General features: G+C 46.2%; 1 protein-coding gene across 1 annotated transcript in view; it reads right to left on the bottom strand.

Moving 5' to 3' along the window:
- Window positions 1-21,520, bottom strand: part of FKBP6 (FKBP prolyl isomerase family member 6 (inactive)) — a 44,674-nt gene that overhangs the window by 6,994 nt on the left and 16,160 nt on the right. The window contains exon 6 of the mRNA XM_077299451.1: window positions 15,306-15,500. Within this exon, the coding sequence (XP_077155566.1) occupies window positions 15,306-15,500 (195 nt within the window). The remainder of the gene's footprint in view (window positions 1-15,305; window positions 15,501-21,520) is intronic.

Raw genomic sequence — 21,520 nt, 5'->3', positions numbered from 1 at the left:
TATCTGTTAAGTAGGGCTCCTGTATTGATAGGGCCTGCAGATCCCTTACATGTCAAGCGGTAGTAACTGCTTATGAGAAAGACAGTTCTAAGGTTCTAAGGGTAAGGTTTTTTAAACACGATGGATCTTTGGTTAAACTGTTAAGCACCAAATTTAAATCCCAGGGGGGAATTCGGCTACAAAGCCTAGGTCGGATTCTAGCCGCTGAGGTGATGATACACTTAATCCAGCGTTGACTAGCCAAGTTCTGGTCAAAGAAAGAGCTAAGAGCTGACACCTGTACTTTCAGGGTACTAGGTGTAAGACCTAGATTCAGCCCCTTTTGAAGAAAATCCAGAATCTGCGCAATGTAAGGATGAAAGGGATCAGGAACATTTGGAGAACACCAGGACGAGAATTTCTTCCAAACCTTGCCATAAATGGCGTTGGTTACTGGCTTCCTACTATTCTGGAGAGTTGGAATCACTTTATCTGAAAGCCCTTTAGCTTTTAGGATTCTGGCTTCAGTAGCCAGGCCGCAAGATTCAACCTGTGAAGGTCCGGGTGTAACAGGGGGCCCTGGTGAAGGAGGTCAACTCCCTGGGATAGAAGTAGCGAACCTTCCTGGGCCATGTCCATTAAAGGGCTGTACCAACTTCTTCCCGGCCACATGGGAGCAGTCAGAATCGTGGTTACCTTATCTGACCATATCTTCTGTGGGGTCCTTGATAGAATCGGGATCGGTGGGAAGGCACAGGCCAGGTTGAACCTCCAAGGGTGAGAAGAGGCGTCTAATCCTCGTGCTCTATCTGCGGGACTGAGGGAAAAGAACATTCTCACCTTCGCGTTCTGGCCACTGGCAAATAGGGAATTCCAGATGTGGATCTATCTGTAATGTGCTGCTGCAGTGCAGTATAGTGCAACCTCCACCAGGGGGTGCTGGTTAAGGAAAAGAGGTTGTACACACAGCGCAGCAATACTGAACAACAACACAGGTGTCACAGGTAATGAAAGAGAAGTCAGACAAGCCAAGGTCATACACAGAGAGATAAGCGCAGTACACAGGGGAAGTCAGAAGAATGGTCAGGGACAAGCAAGAAGTCAGAGCCTACTGGGAACGTGGTAACCAAAACGTGAGTCGTAAGACGAAGTCGGGATACAAGCCAGAGGTCAGAACAAGTCATAAACGGGTACAGGCAGTCAGAGGCAAAAAAGGAACACTAGTACAAGTGAACAGGTCAGGTGCTCAAGCCGTGCAGCATGAACTATAGCTGACACTGGCCCATAGGCTGCAGAGGACTTAAATAGCTCAGCCAGTTTGAAAGTGAGGCAGAGGGGATTAACTCCCACATGACCAGTCCAGAGACAAGACAGCTGAACATAAACTCAGAACTGGATCATGACACTATCTTGACACAAGGGATAGAAAGACTGCTTGGTCCCGGAACCACTCCCCCATATGGACATCCTTTCTGGTGAGGAAGTCCGCCTGGACACTGGTGGACCCTTTTAGATGGACTGCTGTGATGTGCAATTCTTGCAGCGATTGATTTCCAGCTGGCGTTTTTCGTGCCTCCCTGGTGTCGGAGGTAGGCCACTGTGGTCATATTGTCGAAATAGACACGTACATGATGACCTTGTACAAGGGCAAATGCGGCTTTCAATGCCTCCTCTACTGCTGTCAGTCCTCTTGAGGTTTGAGGAACTGGGTCATGATTTCTGGGACCTGGAAGTGGGTTTTCTCTACCACAGCGCCCCAGCCTCTCTGACTGGGGTCTGAAGCGAGTATCTTCAGGGAAAGCTGATCCCAGCTGACTCCCGGCTGGGGGTTCCGGTAGTTTAGCCACCATGAAAGAGAAGACTTCACATGACCGGGAAGGGGAACTCTCCTGGTCAAAGAATTTTGATGCCTTTTCCAAGACAGCAGAACATGAGTCTGGAGGACTCGTGTATGGGCTTGAGCCAAGGAAACTGCCTGAATGCATGATGTCAGTGATCCTAGGATATAATGTTAAAGAACAAGACGTGCACTCTCAATACTGGTGGTGCAGACTGAACATGGAGGGACACTCCAGAATATAGTCATATACAACAACAGTCACACTCAAGAAAGAGGTTTTCAGATTTTTAGTTTAGCTGAAAAACGTGATTTTCTTTATTGCAAACACCATAATAAAGGTATCACCGCAGTGTTTCAAGGTAGGTAACGTTTCGACCCACAAGGTCTTCCTCAAACCTTACTTATAGTTGTAGAGACAGAGCGAAGGGCACAGATCCCTGGAGGGGTGTAGGAGTCCCGTTAGGGGCTATAGCAGCGAAAGCACTGGTGTCTGCGGTGGTGCTTTCGCTGCTATAGCCCCTAACGGGACTCCTACACCCCTCCAGGGATCTGTGCCCTTCGCTCTGTCTCTACAACTATAAGTAAGGTTTGAGGAAGACCTTGTGGGTCGAAACGTTACCTACCTTGAAACACTGCGGTGATACCTTTATTATGGTGTTTGCAATAAAGAAAATCACGTTTTTCAGCTAAACTAAAAATCTGAAAACCTCTTTCTTGAGTGCGACTGTTGTTGTATATGACAGTGATCCTAGGATAGACATCGAGTCCCTCAGGGTAGGAACCCCCTGGTCTCTGAACTTGGAGATCCTCTGAAAAAGATCGAGTTGACGATCTTTGGGCAAGAAGGATGCTTTTTTCCTGAATCCAAGAGAATTCCCAGGAATTTCTTCCTTGATGAAGGATGAAGATCCGACTTCTCCAAATTTGGGATCCAGCCCAGGGATTCCAGGATCTCCAAGTTTTTTGCCACATCTAAATTTAGGCAAGGGATAGTGCGACGACGAGAAAGTCATCTAGATACGGAATGATGCAAATCCCCTGATGACAAATGAAGATTACTGCTTCTGCCTTAATCTTGGTAAATACCCGCGGTGCTGATGAAATGCCAAACGGGAGGACATTGTACTGGTAATGGCTGACCTGATGACCATGGGAAACTGCAAATCTGAGCAACTTCGGTGATCTGGGTGGATTGGCACATGGTAATAGGCATCCTTCAGATCTATTGTAGCCATTACCCAATTCTGTCCAATGAGTGAGATTGCTGATTTGATCGACACCATCTTGAATCGTCTGTATGCGATCACTTGATTCAGGGATTTCAGATTGATGATGACTCTGTGCTTCCCTGAGGGTTTCTTGACTACCTTGAATATCTAACAGTAAGGAGTCTTGAAGGTGTAGACTCTGTAGTGAGGAAATTCCCAGGCATTGAGGGGGAAAAAAAAAAAACTCTCGAACTCTAGTTTCAACCCATCCTGAATGACACGGAGGACCCACTGGTTCGTGGAGATGGATTGCCACTGAGGGAGGAAGCCCGAGAGTCGACCCCCGACAGGAGAGCAGTCATTGTTTGTCAGGAGTTTGCTGGTGGTGGGGGACAAGGATATTTTTGCCCTTACCACCCTTTGGAAAGCTCCAACTGCCCGATTTGCCTTTCCCTTTATATTCCCTCTGCGAAGACAGATCTCGGGAGTGGTGAAAAAACATTTTTAGGGTTTTTCTGCTCAGGGAGCGAATTCTTTTTGTCCGTAGCTTTTCCTAAAATCTCACCGAGAGCTGGGCTGAAAACATAGTGTCCCTGAAAGGGAATGGCAGAGCTTAGCCTTAGAGGTTACATCGCCACTCCATGACTTCAGGCACAGAGCTCTCTCCTAGCGGAGTTGGAGAGGACTGCTGATTTCGCTGCTACACGTACAGATTCCGCAGAATCATCGGCTTTCTGAAGGAGGGAAAGAGTCAAGTATCTCTTCCCTAGAAATTCCCTGAGTAATGTGGTCTTCTAATGTACGGAGCCAGCGAAAGTAGGAATTAGTCCTACCGGTAAGTATGTTTCCAGGAGTCCATCATGACAGCACCACCAGGAGGTTGTCCTTCTTATCCTTGATAGGGACAGGAAACACAGAAGAGGTTAAATAGCCCCTCCCCACCTCCACCCCTCAGTGATTTTCCAAGTACCACACCAGGATGGATGCAACTCTATTTTATTGAAATTCCCTTCTTCCCATGTTTACATCACATATCAGAGGGGAACTCAAGGGAGGGTATATAAGGGGTGCTGTCATGATGGACTCCTGGAAACATACTTACCGGTAGGACTAATTCCTACTTTCCAGGACGTCCCTCCTGACAGCACCACCAGGAGAAATACCAAATAACTCCTTTATTTTTTAGGGCGGGATTACAGCCTGGAGGACTTTCCTCCCAAATGTAGTCTGTTGATTCACAGTTACATCTAACTTATAATGTCTACAAAAGGTATTTGACCTCGACCATGTTGCAGCTCTGCATATTTGGTCCATAGAAGCCCCAGCGCTTTCTGCCCATGAGGCTGAGATTGCTCTCAACGAATGTGCCTTGAGACTTTCTGGAGGAGTTCTTCCTGCCGAGATATAGGCTGCCGTGATGGTAGATTTAATCCATCTTGCTAGAGTAGCTTTGGATGCTTTTTTTCCCCTTGTTTTTCCCGGTCATCTGGATGAAGAGGTTAGAGTCAATTCTCCAGCTATCTGTAATCTCCAAGTAGTGTAGAATTGTTCTTTTTACGTCTAGAGCGTGGAGAAATCGCTCTTTGTCATTACTGAAGTTCTGGCAGAATGTAGGTAGAACAATCTCTTGACTTCTGTGGAAGTCTGTAACCACTTTAGGAAGGAACCCGGGATTTAGTTTAAGGATGATACAGTCATCCTGGACTTTTAAGTATGGATGTTTAATAGAGAAAGATTGGATCTCACCAACGCGACGTGCTGACGTTATTGCCACTAGAAAAAGGGCTTTAAGTGTTACGGCTTTCAGGTCTGCCTGACCTAATGGCTCATAAGGTGCTTTACAAAGTTCATTTAGCACTAAGTTTAGGTCCCAGGGAGGCACTGAACTGCGAATTGTAGGCCTAAGTCTCTGAATGGCCTTGACGAACCTCACTATCCAAGGATGGGAGGCTAGTTGGAAGTCATAGAAGGAACTGAGGGCCGAGATCTGTACCTTCAGTGTACTAGGCCTTAGTCCCTTATCGAAACCTGACTGGAGGAAGTCTAAGATTTTTGGAATATCTGGACCATGAGAGACCGATACAGGAACTGTACTCTGAGAACAAAACTTTTTCCATATCTTCCTGTATATTGCGGCAGTTACCGGTTTCCTACTGTTTTGAATAGTAGCAATGACTGGTTCTGAGAGGCCTTTTGATCTTAGGATCTCTTTTTCAGGATCCATGCCGCTAACTGTAGAAGGCCCGGGTTTTGATGGACTAGGGGCCCTTGAGACAGAAGGTCTGGTACCGCTGGTAGATGGATTGGATCCTCCCAGGACATGCTCTTTAGAAGAGGAAACCAGCTCCTTTTGGGCCAGTATGGGGCTATCAAGATAACTGATGTCTGGCTCTCCTGAATCTTCCTCAATACTCTCGGTATTAGGGCCAATGGAGGAAAAGCATAAGCCAACTTCATGTCCCAGTTCTGAGCTAGCGCATCTATTCCCGATGGTCTGTCTCCTGGGTTTAGTGAGAAAAATCTTTTTGTCTTTGCGTTCTTCCCTGAGGCAAATAGATCTACTTCCGGGAAGCCCCACCGTTGGGTTATCTGGAGGAAGATCTGGTCGTTTAAGGACCATTCTGTAGGACATAGTCTCTGCCTGCTTAGGAAGTCGGCTACCTGGTTTTTGGTTCCTTTCAGGTGTATCGCCGTTATTGATCTGACGGTCTGCTCTGCCCAAGAGAATATTGTGTTCGATAGGTCCTGTAAGTGACGATGCTTTGGACCTCCCTGGTGAAGTAGAAAGGCTACTGTAGTCGAGTTGTCTGAAAAGACACGGATATGTTGGTCTTTTAACCTTCCCTGGAATGCGTTTAAGGCCTCCCAGACTGCCCTTAGTTCTCTGTAATTTGAAGACCTGGTTTGTACTGATACGGGCCAAGTCCCCTGGGAGTAATTCCCTTCTATGTGTGCTCCCCAGCCGCTGTGACTTGCATCTGTAGTGATATTTACCGACGGAGATGTTCTCCAGGGTCTTCCTTTCCCGAGATTTCCTGTTATGGTCCACCATGACAGTGAACCTTTTGTATCCAGGGATAATCGTATTTTGTTGTCCAGGGTTACGTCCCTGCCGTCCCAAAGCGAGAGGATCTCTTGCTGCAGGGGTCTTGAGTGATACTGGCTCCACTGGACGCTGGAAATACAAGAGGTCATTAAGCCCAATACTCGCATGGCTTTCCTTATGGATGTTTGCTTTTGCTTTTGTAATTTTTGGATTTCTTTTTTGAATGACTCCTGCTTGTGAAGTGGGAGGTACGTATGTTCCTGAACTGAGTCTAGGATTACCCCAAGAAATGATTTCCTTGTTTCGGGTTTGAGGCTTGACTTTTTGAAATTTATTAGCCATCCTAGCTTTTCCAGGAGTGAAATAGTTGTTGATAAGTTCTCTTCCATCTGTTGTGGAGAGTCCGCTATGAGCAGGATGTCGTCTAGATAAGGGACGGTAAGTATCCCTTTCTCTCTCAAGAACGCCATCACTTCTGCCATGAGTTTGGTGAATACTCTGGGAGCAGACGAGATGCCGAAAGGTAGACATGTGAACTGATAGTGCAGGATTTGGCCCTGGTCTTTTATGGCGAATCTGAGATACTGTTGGTGTGAGGCGGAGATGGGAACCTGATAATAGGCACTTTTTAGGTCTAATGTGCTCATTACTGAACCTTCCCGGATTAGAGGTATTGCAGATTTGAGAGATTCCATTTTGAATCGTTTGTAAGTAACTGACCGATTCAGAGGTTTTAGGTTTATAATCGTACGGAATTCTCCGTTTGGTTTTTTTATGGAGAATAGACTCGAGTAGTGTCCTCTGAACCTTTGGGCATGGGGTACCGGAATGATGGCTTTTATCTGGATAAGTTCCTGAATATCCTTCAGAAGTCTTTGCTGAGTCGATAAAGACTGGGTCTGAGTTAGGCAAAATCTTTTGGGAGGTGTTTGGCTGAACTCTATTTTGTATCCTCGTTCTATCAAACTTAGGATCCATGGGTTCTGAGAGATGTTTTGCCAACCTTGTAGGAAGTACTGAAGCCTTCCCCCCACTAGATTGGCGTCATTGTTTATTAGATCTTGATTTTTGGTCTTGAAAGGTACCTCTGCCTCTACCACCTTTCGGGTAGCTCCATCTTCCACCTTTCCCTTTTCCTCTATAGTCCTGTCTGGGATGGAAACGAGACCTACGAAAGGGCGGCGTGTTTTTTGGTTTTTCTTCTGGGAAACCCTTTTTCTTATCCGCTGCTTTTTCAAGCAACTCGTCCAGTACTGGACCAAAAACGTGAAGGCCAGAAAAGGGTATTGAACACAGTTTGTTCTTTGACTGTGTATCGCCGGACCATGATCTGAGCCACAGAGCTCTTCTCGCTGCATTGGATAAAGCATTGTTCCTTGCAGCAAACCGCACTGACTCTGCCGAGGCATCGGCCATAAAGTCTGTTGCCATCTTTAGCAGTGGTAAAGATTTTAGAATCTCGTCTCTAGGCATTTTATTATTAATCTGGGTCTCAAGTTTCTCTACCCACAGGGACATTGATCTGGCAACTGAGGTGGCCGCAATATTGGTTTTCATGACAGCAGCCGAGGCCTCCCAGGCCTTTTTGAGGAGATCTTCAGATCTTTTGTCCATAGGATCCTTGAGACCCGAGGAATCCTCAAAAGGGATGGCGGTCTTTTTTGAGACCTTGGCTACGGGTATATCCACTTTAGGAACAGATTCCCAGATTTTGGTCTCCTCTGGATCAAAGGGCAGGCGATATTTGAAATCTCTTGGGACTATCAGTTTTTTCCCTACATCGCCCCATTCTTCTAAGATCATTTCTTGAATATGACGATTTACGGGAAACACTCTGCTTCTACGAGCTCTGAGCCCCCCAAACATTTCGTCTTGGACTGTAAGGGGTTCTGTGGCCTCCTCTACTCTCATGGTATCTCTGACGGCCTGTAGTAGTGTCTCAGTGTGTTCAGAAGAAAATAGATATCTCTTCTTTTCCTCTGTGAGGATATTTGAAGAGCGTTCTCCCTCCATGGAATCGGATACGGAGTAGGCTGAAAGCTCCCCTTCTTCTGAACTAAGATCCTGCTCCCACCTAGGTCTCTTAGGGCGGGGAGAATCGACTGGCAACAGCGCTGATACTGTGGACTGTACTTCTTCCCTGATCATAGTTTTAATACTATCCAGGAGGGAAGTCTGTTCTCCTTTAAGAAGTCCTGCCATGCATTTATCACATACTTTCTTGCTATGCCCCTCTGGTAGCCTGCTGGAGCATAGAGGGCATTTTGTCCTGCGCTTTTGGCCTGATGCTGGGCGGTTGGACATCCCCTTATCATGATCGGGGGCGAGCTCTGAGGACAGGGTTTCCTGACGATCTGCACTCTCCATTTCTCTAGGAACAGTGTGCAGTCAGATGTTTCTGATTAAATAGGGCTCTCACCTGTCTTCAAAACATCTGATTCGTCCTCCTTCCGAGCTCAGCTGCCGGTGATTACTGCGGGTCTCTGACGCCCACTGCTGCTGGGCGGGGATTCTTTTCTTCAGCTGTTATAATACAGCCTGACGCCTGCTTCCGGCGTCCCCCGAGCTGCCCGGGAACGCCACCGGAAGTTCCCATTGGTGGTTACAGCGTCGCTGCAGCGGCGCGCCCCAGAGACGCGGCACACACGCCAGTGCGTCGCCTCGGTGACGCGGCACGCCAGAGACGCGGCGCGCTCTGATGACGCGGCGTCCCGATGACGCGGCACCCCTGACGACGCGGCGCGCTCTGATGACGCGGCACGCCCCCCGCAGGCCCAACCCAGCGCGCTCTCCGGCGTGGGTTGGGAGAATCACCGCCGGTATCCGGGTGCAGCAAAAAGGTGCAGAGCCCTCTGAAGAGGGATGCACCGAAGTCGGGAGCACAGCTCGACCGGCGCTGAGGGACCTCCAGCGGTATCAGCGCAATTATGCGGCGCCCTGCACCGCCTGCTCAGAGCCCTCGGGAGAGGGATGAGACTGCTCCGGGAGCCCTGCTCGACCGGTTACGTGGATCTTCAGCACGGTAAGCCGTGCCATCGCTCCTCTGCGTCTGTCCCTGATAGGGACAGGAAAAACACTGAGGGGTGGAGGTGGGGAGGGGCTATTTAACCTCTTCTGTGTTTCCTGTCCCTATCAAGGATAAGAAGGACAACCTCCTGGTGGTGCTGTCAGGAGGGACGTCCTGGAAATAGAGATCTGGCGACACAGGTGGAAGCCACGTTTCTCTTTAGCAGATTACTGGAGGTGTCCGAGGATTTCTTAGCAAGCTCTCAATTTTACGATCAATGGGATCTTTGAGCTGAGACGAGTCCTCGAAAGGAAGAGCCGTCTTCTCAGCCACTCTGGACACCTGATCATCCACTTTGGGAATTTCCCACCTAGGGGAAAACGATTTTTTAAATCTGACGGGACGCAAAGCCCTTTCTCAGGGAGCCCATTCCAGAAGGATAAGGCTTTGGATGTTATTGTGTATGGGAAAAACGTGATTTTTTTAAGGTTTCAACCCCCCAAACATCTCGTCTCCCATGGTGCTTCTCACCATACTAATCAATTCCTCCATATCTTTGGAGGAAAAATAATATTTTTTATTATCGGACTTGGGGGTGGAAGTGGAAACCTCATTCTCCCAAATAGAACCAGAGGTACGGACTTCACCCGAGTCTGAATCAGATACCACAGTTGCCATCTTCCTTTTTTTTTTTTTAGAAGGAGGGGGTTGTGGTACTGGGGCCTGGGAAAGGCGGACATAGAGGGTTGAACCTCTTGCTTGATGAGGGATTTGATGCTGTCCAACAGGGAGGGCTGTTCGGCATGCAACACATCATTAGTGCAGGGCTGGCAAAGCTTCTTATATGCTGAGGGAAGCCTGGTAGCACATACACCACACTTGCGGCTGGGCACTCCCTCTTAGGAGCAGGGTCCATAAGGCCATAACCCAGATAGCAAGGGACCTTCATCCACTACTTACAGTAGGAGCTCTGCAGAGGCAGAAAGGGAGGATTTTGTCGCTGTCCATGGTCAGTCCGTCAACAGTCACAGATGGACACAGACAATGGGCCTTACCTGGAGGCATCCCCCGACCAGGATTTATACAATGGAGGTCCCAGCGTTTGGTGTTTGTGCTCCTCCTCCCCCAGGTCCTCAGGGGGAGCGAACCCCGAAAGGAACGCCCCAATCATGGGAGTAGCTCCGGAGTACACCCGGGACACGCCAGGAGCGCGTGCATTCCACCTGGAACGCACCAGGAAGTGAACCGGAAGTTCGAATTAACGTTACTTTCGGTACGAGCTGACTCCGGAACCAGCCGGCATGTGGAGAGGAAGACGCCGGGGAGCTAAAAGAGGACCCTGGCCGCACATCACCGCCCTGCTTTACCCTCCGAGGAGGAACAGGAGGGGTCCCGAGTCGCATGGAGATGGAAGCAGCCCACAGAGGAGGAGAGCGGTGCCCCCGACCTCGGCTGCCCGTGCATTGAGTAGGTAAGCTTAGGGTGCTCCAGATCGCTGGCCATGGCAGCACCATCAGAGAACCTCTTCATGCCCCATAAGAGACAGGAAAAACACTGGTGGTTGCAGGAAGGGGAGGGGTATTTAACCTATTTGTGTTTCCTGTCCCCCTTTAGGGTGGGGAGACAACCTCTGATGCTGCTGTTGTGGAAGGTGACTAGAGAAAAGTAAATTTCTGTGAGGCTTGTGGTGTCAAATTAGATTCCTGACCACAAAATCAGAAATATGTGGCTCAATTTTCGGGAGATGAGGTCTATAAGAGGACACCAACGGTGGGCGGTGGGTCATTTTCTATCCAGGGGCATCTGCGTGGCGGTTCGGTATCACTTGAGGAAAAAAAAAAATAAGGAAGGTAGCATATTTTCCCTCGTAGGCAAGGAAAGTGTGTGAGTGTTTGGTGTAACATTTTATTTTTAATTAAATTCAGAAAAGAAGAAAGGAAAAAAATAGAAAAAAAAAAGAATAAAATCTAGAAAAAAATAAAAAGAATACAAAAATTTGAAATAATAAAAAAAGTTACTAAAAGGACAACAGTAAAAACAAATTACTGAGCGCCAACAACTAAATTATGCTAATCGTAGTTCTATGCAGTAGAAAAAAAATCTGTAGTATAATTACAAGAATTTTCCACTAAAAATCTGAAACTACAATTACAAGACGGACGTCCTTAAAAGATTTATCAACGAATTCATTTTTTTTTTCACACATTACTGTCTGACACTAATCTTGACTAAATTCATTAAAAAAATACTTTAGTAGACTCAGATTATTACAGTCTATTTTTACTGTCCCTAATCTAAAATATTTTTTTTATGCTTTACTATCTGACAGTAACCCGGACTTTTTTCAGTAAAAAAATACTGTAGTAGACACAGATTACTATGGTATATTTTTACCGTCCCTAATCTAGTCCTATCAACTAATCTAAATGATTTTTTATTCAATTCTTTTTCCACACTAAAACCCCCCCAAACAACCGAATGCTGATCAGTGATGTGCGTCAGTGACCAGCGCTCAACAGCTGCAGGAAGCACGCAAGAAGTTGGTGCAGAAGAAATGAGGGGAGAAGAAATGGACAGGGAAAAAAAAATGTCCTGGGAAAAAGCGAGCATGGGTACCAATGCTTGTCAGCTGCAGGACGCACGTTCAAGAATAAAACTGCCAAAATTCGAGTGATTAAGTACTGATCAGCTCTCGGTGGTACAGTGGCGTGGGGAGGGGGGCTAGGGAGAGGGGAAAAAGGGGTTTGGGGTGGACTAGGAAAAATCAGGGGACAGGAACAAGTCAGGAAAGGATCAGGAACTTATTTATTCTTTCAATAACAGAAACAGAAGTGTTGTCATAGGCTTGAAAAAGTCTGTGACACCACAAGGCACAACAGATCCACGACAGAACAGCACAGCGACCACCCTGCAATGTCTCCATGCTGGAATGAGGCAGAGCAGCGCGGTCACTGTGAGGTCAGACCGTGTCTCTGCACACTGCTTGGCGCAATTGGTGTCCATCGCACCATTCAATGCTGGGGCTGGTGATGCTGCCATTACCATCAGCCTAAGATCCAGTGATGATACAGCACCGATTATAGGCTGGACCTTAGTGTTTCAGGCATGAAACACTGAAATCGCTGTGAATTTAACAGCCAATCAAAGCGATCATAGTTGCATAGGGAGGTTTGGGGGTGCAACCCTTCCCCTCGCTTTGTGGAGACGAGTCCAGGTACCCTGCCATCAGACACAGAAGGCATCTTCATGCGATCACCGTGCGTTTAGTCATGGTGGTCCTATGAACGTCATGACGTATACAGACTTCATTGGTCGGGCACTCCTTCCCTTGAATGACGTATAGATATTAGTGATGAGCGAGTATACTCGTTGCTCGGGTTTTCCCGCGCACGCTCGGGTGACCTCCGAGTATTTGTTAGTGCTCGGAGATTTAGTTTTCATCAGGGCAGCTGAATGATTTACAGCTACTACCCAGGCTGAGTACATGTGGGGGTTGCCTGGTTGCTAGGGAATCCTCACATGTAATCAAGCTGTCTAGTAGCCGCAAATCATGCTGCTGAAGCGATGAAAACTAAATCTCCGAACACTAACAAATACTCGGAGATCACCCGAGCGTGCTCGGGAAAACCTGAGCAACGAGTACACTCACTCATCACTAATAGATATGTCTAATGTCCTGAAGGGGTTAAAGATTACCTGTCACCGGGTCAAGTTTTTGCTCTTTTTAGATTCCCAGTGCTCCTGCGTATTCGTTGTGTATTGTTCTTTTTAAAATCCACCATGCAGTTCCAGAGATATGAGTTTTTATAATTAGTGCTCATTTTTATGGTCTTCACAAGGAGTCGGAGCTCACAGGAGTCTTTGGAGCCTGTCTTTAGGCTGCTCTGCATTATTACCCTGTGAGCCACATCCACATGTAAAGACCACAAAAATTAGCACAAAGTAAAAAGGCCTATATCTCTGAAAACAGAGATGTGAAACAAAAAAAATAAAAACACAACAGCAAAGTCAAAGTAAACATTGGACACTTTTGACCATTGTAACAGGTCCTCTTTAAGCAGATCAGATTGATTTACAGTTTTGTCTTGTACTTTATCCACTTACATCCCGGCTCTCGCTGTACTCTGGATTACTGTGGTTGCTCCTCCCTGAGGATTCAGAGCCATCATGGTATAGACAGTCATACAGGGTGGACTGCCATTCATTGCCTGAGACCAATGATCACAAGAAAAACACTATTATGCTGCAGATATTGGGGTAATCTGCAGATTCTAAACCTGCCTGGTGCCCGCACTTGGTCCTCTGCTGCAAGGAGGAAATGAACTTTATTCCTCCCAGTAGCATTCCAGTTTCAGTCACAGTGGAGGATCTGGTTCAGTCACCACTCTGTGTATAGAGAGCGGCTGCTGTAGCAGCATCCCCTGCACTGACGGATCCTAATGGCCCAAATGAGCTGATGTCAGTCAGTGTCGGGGCGCGGTTACAGCCATCGCTCTCTAGGCACAGAGCGGTGACTGAACCCATGCCAGCGCCACTCCCGTGACTGAAACCGAAACGCTGCTGAGGGATATAAAAGAGCATAGATTAGTATGAATACGCCAAATCATTCTTTAAATTTTTAAATTGAGCCCCTTTGGGTGTTGCACATCAAGTGTTAATGTCCAGAACACCTGCCTGCTCAAAAGCAACTTTCTCCTATCACCATCTATTAGGCTTTTTTATTTTTATGTTTTTAACACTTTCAAAGCAACTGATTTTAGTCCCAGCAGATCTCCATATTATAGAAAAAAAAAGCTGGGAAAACCTGATAGATTCCTGCCAGCAGGATTTGCAACCCCTGATGATGATGGGTTTTTTTGGGGGTTTTTTTTTTTTTTACACTCTTTCATAGTTTGCGGGTTTTGAAGCCCATGTATTGCTGGCTGCACCTCCCGCACTTGAGAATGTACATTACGCATGTGGAATTGCAGTTCGTCATCTATTTGATGTATGCATTAGATGTGGCTACTAGCTTTTTCTGTGGCTATAGGGACATATTTTACAGTTAGCATGCCCACATTTTCAGCCATTTTTGGTTTCTGTGTCCATTTTTACACATTAGTATGGTATTCGTTTTTCCAGTATGCAAAAAATATTTTTAAGCTTCTTCTACCCAATAAAATAGTTAAAAAACCCAAAACAACAAAGCAAAAAAACAGCACTGGAAGACGCTGAGGGTATAATGTCTCTTCATGCTTGTACCCTCTGTAAACCTTCTGAAAATAATGCTAAATAAATGTGGAACAGAATGAACATAAGCACTCCAATGTAAAAACTACTTGCTGTGCATCTGTTCAGTCTTTTGAGCTTCGTTTAACTACTTCACATTTGTAAAGACACAAAGTGGATAAAAGCAGAGATTTGACCATTGTTCTGGAGGCTTCTGCTTGGTAGTCACTCAACTATTTTATTTTATACATACAAGTTAAAAAACATAAAAATGCAGCAAAAACAGAAAAGATGCTTCAGGAAAGCACCGCCAACATTTTTTTTTATATAGTCTTCTGCTTCAGAAATTCGACAGGTTTGCGTGGTGGGCACATACCCTTTGATGGCATCTGAGTGCATGTTTTTTTTCTCCTTAATGAACTTATTGACTTGAATCGAAGATTTTGACCTGCAAATAGGACAGTCTTCCCAAGGAGACAAACATGATGACATGCCCAGACATAAGGACGTGTTCTATCTTTTAAAACACGGGTGGGGAGTCTTTTTTTCTACCAAGGACCATTTGGATATTTATACCATCCTTCGGGGGCCGTACAAACTCCACCCACAAAGTACATCCTGACTGTGGCACTGGTGTCAGGACGTAATCTTTCATTGCATGCCCTTCAATGTTCAGTAGTGAACACTGTGTGTGTGCTAACAGAGCAAGAAGAAATTAATGATCTGGTGGCAATCAAAATACACCACCCTGCCCAAGAATGTGGACCCTGAGAATCTGCCCGGGGGTCCGATAAAAGGTCATCAAGGGCCGTAAATGGCCCTGAGGCCTGAGGTTCCCCACCCGTTTTAAAACATGGATAGAACACTGCGGGCCAAAAAAGGACGTCTGAATAAGGCCTTAGGGAGAGCAAATTCAGCAATTTGTACAGCAGACATTAATGAGAATTATTTATGATCAATTTGTAGAATCTTTAAATTACCAACCAGATCACCAATGTTTTCTCCACAAATACATACCTGTCCACAGCGAAACAGAGCTTTTACATTTTTATTGTCTATTGCTACAGCCTTCTCTCCCCATTTCAGAGTCTTAGCGGGACGTTCCAGCTTTAGATATGCAAGTGCCAGATTTAGGTACACAGGCAGACGAGCGGCATTAAGCTGTGGAATCTGGTCCTCTGAAGTAGCTTCACAAGAAAGACATGAGGAAGCCTGTTGTGTGGGAAAATTCAATAATTTTACAAAACAGCAGATAATAAAGGTGATGTCCAGCGAATGCAACTCATCAGTGATCTACAGAAAAATCATCAACAAAAAGAAGTTTTTGGGTACTCATCGTAAAATCTCTTCCTCAAAGTCTTCATTGAAGGACACAGGAAACCATGGGTGTATGCTGTTGCCACTACGAGGTCAACATTAAACCCTTTGCCCCCGAGGGAGGTTTGCACATTAATGACCAGGCCAATTTTTACAATTCTGACCACTGACCATGTCTGTCTTCGCGGGTGAGCCGCGGGCATCTGTGGACACATAGGGGGCATGGGATTTCTTGAAATCCCATCCACTATGATGTAACAACTGGCCGCTGCGGGTTGGACACTGCACAAGTATGCAACGTCCAACCCGCAGCATTTACTTATCGTGTGCACATACCCTTAGAAGTAACATAGATAAGGAATCACAACAGTGGCCCAACACAGGCACAAGACGGGAAGAGTGCGGTTCAACCTAGTGAAGGCTATAAAAGATTTTACCGCGAGTATCAAAAATGTTCTTTTCTCTATTGTTTCATTGGGGTATACAGGAGACCATGAAATGTACAAAAACAGCCCCAAAGGTGGTAGAACAGACAGAACCAGTAAATGCAGGAAAACAGAAGCAATTTCCTCAGGTCGAAATCTGATCAACTTCCGCTTGCAGTACCTTTCTACTCAGGCTCGCATGATCTCTTTAAAGCTTGGACAAAGCATGTACAGAAGACCAGGTAACAGCTTTGAAGAACTGCAATACAGAGGCGTGATGACGAACGGGCCTGAAAGCCCCCAACTGCTTGTATGGAGTAAGCTGTAACTCTGGAAGGGGGCGCTCTGTTCTTTGTCAGATACACTACCAGAATGGCAGAGTGGATTTAGTGAGCAATAATAGACTTAGAGGCACGATGACCTTCACTGATTACAAATAAGAAATTTGAATGTCTGAAAGAAGCACCTTGTGCTGGTGGAGGATGAGAAATGGACAACAACAGGAGAGAGCTGCCAGTTCTGAAACTAATGAAAGTGATTGCCACCAGAAAAGCAACTTTCCAGGAGAGAAGCAGAGAAATATTTGAAATAAGTTCGAACGGAGAGCCTTGGAAGGCGTCCAACACCAGACTGAGAACCTATGGATCCATGGGAGGGGGGTGTTGTGAATTCTGTTCTTGGGTTCCCTCCGGTGGTTGTTGCTGGTATTGCAGCTGTCCCTGGCTTGTAATCATGGTCAGGTGTTCCTGCTGATTGCAGGCCTGACTGGGGTATTTAGGGCTGCTGGATTCATTAGTCAGTGCCAGTTGTCCATTGTTCTTGGAGGGATTGCTTCTCTCTCTGGTTCCTCATGCTCTGCTGCCAATTCATCTAAGATAAGTGTCTGTTTTTTGTCTCTGTGCACACATTCAGTGTGCTTGTAATTCAGTGCAATTCATTTGTGTTTTTGTCCAGCTTAGACTTTGTCTGGATTTTTCAGTCATGCTGGATTCTCAGGAGTTGCAGATATACTTGCTATGTCTTTAGTTAGATGTAGTATATTTGTATTTTCTGCTGTGGATATTTTTAAAATTTTAATACTGACCGCTTAGAATTCTGTCCTATCCTTTTCTATTTAGCTAGAAGTGCCTCTTTTGCTAAATTCTGTTTTTCTGTCTGCGTGTGTCTTTCCTCTTATACTCACAGTCAATATTTGTGGGGGGCTGTCTATCCTTTGGGACTCTGCTCTGAGGCAATATAGAATTCCCATTTCCACCTATAGGGGTATTTAGTCCTCCGGCTGTGTCGAGGTGTCTAGGACGGGTCAGGCACACCCCACGGCTACTTCTAGTTGCGGTGTCAGTTTAGGGTTCGCGGTCAGTACAGATACCACTTACTCCTGAGAACGTCTCTCATGCGGCTCCTAGGTCACCAGATCATAACAGTACAACTGGCCAACAATGAGTCAAATGCATCTCAGAAGAAGGGAAGAAAGGTGTTGAGCCATTTTTTTTTCTGTAGCCTGTTTTTTCTTTCCTTCCCTCTTTTCCTCTGGGTGACTGAGGAGACTTGTGCTAGCATGGATGTTCAGGGATTAGTTTCTCGTGTAGACCAGCTTGCTGCTAGGGTACAGGGTCTTTCGGATTAAATTGTTCAGACTCCGCTTTTAGAGCCTAGGATTCCTACTCCTGATTTGTTTTTTGGGGACAGGTCCAAATTTTTGAGTTTTAAAAACAACTGTAAACTGTTTTTTGCTCTGAAACCTCGTTCCTCTGGTGATCCCATTCAACAGGTTAAAATTGTCATCTCCCTGTTGCGTGGCGACCCTCAGGATTGGGCATTTTCACTGGAATCTGGGAATCCGGCCTTGCTTAATGTGGACGCCTTTTTTCAGGCTCTAGGGTTATTATATGATGAACCAAATTCTGTGGATCAAGCGGAAAAGACATTGTTGGCCCTGTCTCAGAGTCAAGAAGCGGCAGAATTGTATTGTCAGAAATTTAGAAAATGGTCTGTGCTGACTAAATGGAATGATGAAGCTTTGGCTGCAATTTTCAGAAAGGGTCTTTCTGAATCTGTTAAAGATGTTATGGTGGGGTTTCCCACGCCTGTTGGTCTGAGTGATTCTATGTCTCTGGCCATTCAGATTGATCGGCGCTTGCGGGAGCGCAGAACTGTGAGCGCTGTCCTCAGAGCAGATGCCTGAGCCTATGCAGTGTGATAGGATTCTGTCTAGAACGGAACAACAAGGATTCAGACGTCAGAATAGGTTGTGTTTTTATTGTGGCGATGCTTCTCATGTCATTTCAGTCTGCCCTAAGCGTACAAAGAATCGCTAGTTCAGTTACCATCAGTACTGTACAACCTAAATTTCTGTTATCTGTGACCTTGATCTGCTCATTGTCGTCATTTTCTGTCATGGCGTTTGTGGATTCAGGCGCCGCTTTGAACTTAATGGACTTTGAATTTGCCAGGCGTTGTGGTTTCCCCTTGCAGTCTTTGCAGAACCCTATTCTTTTAAGGGGCATTGATGCTACACCTTTGGCTAAAAATAAACCCCAGTTTTGGGCACAGGTGAGCATGTGCATGGCGCCAGCCCATCAGGAAGATTGTCGTTTTCTGGTGTTGCATAATTTGCATGATGCTATTGTGCTGGGTTTTCCATGGTTGCAGATACATAATCCTGTGTTGGATTGGAAGTCTATGTCTGTGACTAGTTGGGGTTGTCAGGGGGTTCATAGTGACGTTCCTTTGATGTCAATCTCCTCTTCCACCTCTTCTGAGGTTCCAGAGTTTTTGTCTGATTTTCAGGATGTATTCGATGAGCCCAAGTCCAGTTCCCTTCCACCGCATAGGGACTGTGATTGTGCTATTGACTTGATTCCAGGCTGTAAGTTTCCCAAGGGCTGACTTTTCAACCTGTCTGTGCCGGAACATACCGCCATGCGGAGTTATGTTAAGGAGTCTTTGGAGAAGGGGCATATTCGGCCATCTTCTTCACCGTTGGGAGCAGGATTCTTTTTTGTTGCTAAGAAGGATGGCTCTTTGAGACCCTGTATTGATTATCGACTCTTGAATAAGATCACGGTCAAGTTTCAATACCCTTTGCATTCCGATTTGTTTGCCAGGATTAAGGGGGCTAGTTGGTTTACTAAGATTGACCTTCGGGGGGCATATAATCTTGTTCGTATTAAGCAGGGTGATGAATGGAAAACTGCGTTTAATACGCCCGAAGGCCATTTTAAATACCTTGTGATGCCATTCGGACTCTCTAATGCTCCATCTGTTTTTCAGTCCTTCATGCATGATATCTTCCGGAGTTATCTTGATAAATTCATGATTGTATATTTGGATGATATCTTGATTTTTTCCGATGATTGGGAGTCTCATGTGAAACAGGTCAGGATGGTATTTCAGATCCTTCGTGATAATGCCTTGTTTGTGAAGGGGTCTAAGTGTCTCTTTGGAGTGCAGAGGGTTTCTTTTTTGGGCTTCATTTTTTCTCCCTCATCTATAGAGATGGATCCGGTTAAGGTTCAAGCCATTCATGATTGGATTCAGCCCACATCCGTGAAGAGCCTTCAGAAATTTTTGGGCTTTGCTAATTTTTATCGCCGTTTCATTGCTAACTTCTCCAGTGTGGTTAAACCCCTGACCGATTTGACGAAGAAAGGCGCTGATGTAGCGAATTGGTCCTCTGTGGCTGTCTCTGCCTTTCAGGAGCTTAAACGCCGATTTACTTCTGCCCCGGTGTAGCGTCAGCCGGATGTTTCTCTTCCGTTTCAGGTTGAGGTTGACGCTTCTGAGATTGGGGCAGGGGCCGTTTTGTCTCAGAGGAATTCTGTTGATTCCTTGATGAAACCGTGTGCCTTCTTTTCTCGTAAGTTTTCGCCTGCTGAACGCAATTATGATGTCGGCAATCGGGAGTTGTTGGCTATGAAGTGGGCGTTTGAGGAATGGCGACATTGGCTTGAGGGAGCCAAGCACCGTATTGTGGTCTTGACCGATCATAAAAATCTGATTTACCTCGAGTCTGCCAGACGGCTGAATCCTAGACAGGCTCGATGGTCCTTGTTTTTCTCCCGTTTTGATTTCGTGGTCTCGTATCTTCCAGGTTCTAAGAATATTAAGGCTGATGCCCTCTCTAGGAGTTTTTTGCCTGATTCTCCTGAGGTACTGGAACCGGTCGGCATTCTGAAGGAAGGGGTGGTCCTTTCGGCCATTTCCCCTGATTTGCGACGGGTTCTGCAGGAATTTCAGGCTGACAAACCTGACCGCTGTCCAGTGGGCAAACTGTTTGTTCCTGACAGATGGCCTAGTAGAGTGATTTCTGAGGTTCATTGTTCTGTGTTGGCAGGCCATCCTGGTATTTTTGGTACCAGAGATTTGGTTGGTAGGTCCTTTTGGTGGCCTTCTTTGTCGCGTGATGTGCGTTCTTTTGTGCAGTCCTGTGGGACTTGTGCGCGGGCCAAGCCTTGTTGTTCCCGTGCTAGCGGGTTGCTTTTGCCTTTGCCGGTCCCTGAGAGGCCCTGGACGCATATTTCTATGGATTTTATTTCAGATCTTCCGGTTTCCCAGAGGATGTCGGTTATCTGGGTGGTTTGTGACCGGTTCTCTAAGATGGTTCATTTGGTACCTTTGCCTAAATTGCCTTCCTCTTCTGATTTGGTTCCGTTGTTTTTCCAGCATGTGGTTCGTTTGCATGGTATTCCGGAGAATATTGTGTCCGACAGAGGTTCCCAGTTTGTTTCTAGGTTTTGGCGGGCCTTTTGTGCTAGGCTGGGCATTGATTTGTCTTTTTCTTCCGCATTTCATCCACAGACAAATGGCCAGACCGAGCGAACTAATCAGACTTTGGAAACTTTTTTGAGATGCTTTGTGTCTGCTGATCAGGATTATTGGGTGGCTTTCTTGCCATTGGCCGAGTTCGCCCTTAATAATTGGGCTAGTTCTGCTACCTTGGTTTCGCCCTTCTTTTGTAATTTTGGTTTTCATCCTCGTTTTTCTTCGGGGCAGGTTGAGCCTTCTGATTGTCCTGGTGTGGATTCTGTGGTTGACAGGTTGCAACAGATTTGGGCTCATGTGGTGGACAATTTGGTGTTGTCTCAGGAGGAGGCTCAGCGTTTTGCTAACCGTCGTCGGCGTGTTGGTTTCCGGCTTCGGGTTGGGGATTTGGTCTGGTTGTCTTCCCGTCATGTTCCTATGAAGGTTTCTTCCCCTAAGTTTAAGCCTCGGTTTATTGGTCCTTATAGGATTTCTGAGATCATCAATCCGCTGTCTTTTCGTTTGGCCCTTCCGGTCTCTTTTGCCATCCATAATGTTTTCCATAAATCTTTATTGTGGAAATATGTGGTGCCCGTTGTTCCCTCTGTTGATCCTCCTGCTCCTGTGGTGGTTGATGGGGAGTTGGAGTATGTGGTTGAGAAGATTTTGGATTCTCGCCTTTCGAGGCGGAGGCTTCAGTACCTTGTCAAATGGAAGGGTTATGGCCAGGAGGATAATTCTTGGGTT

This window comes from Ranitomeya variabilis, chromosome 3 (assembly GCF_051348905.1).
Source record: "Ranitomeya variabilis isolate aRanVar5 chromosome 3, aRanVar5.hap1, whole genome shotgun sequence".
Taxonomy (NCBI): Eukaryota; Metazoa; Chordata; class Amphibia; order Anura; family Dendrobatidae; genus Ranitomeya; species Ranitomeya variabilis.
The sequence above is the reverse complement of the archived record's forward strand: the minus strand, read 5'-3'. Positions and strand labels throughout refer to the sequence as shown.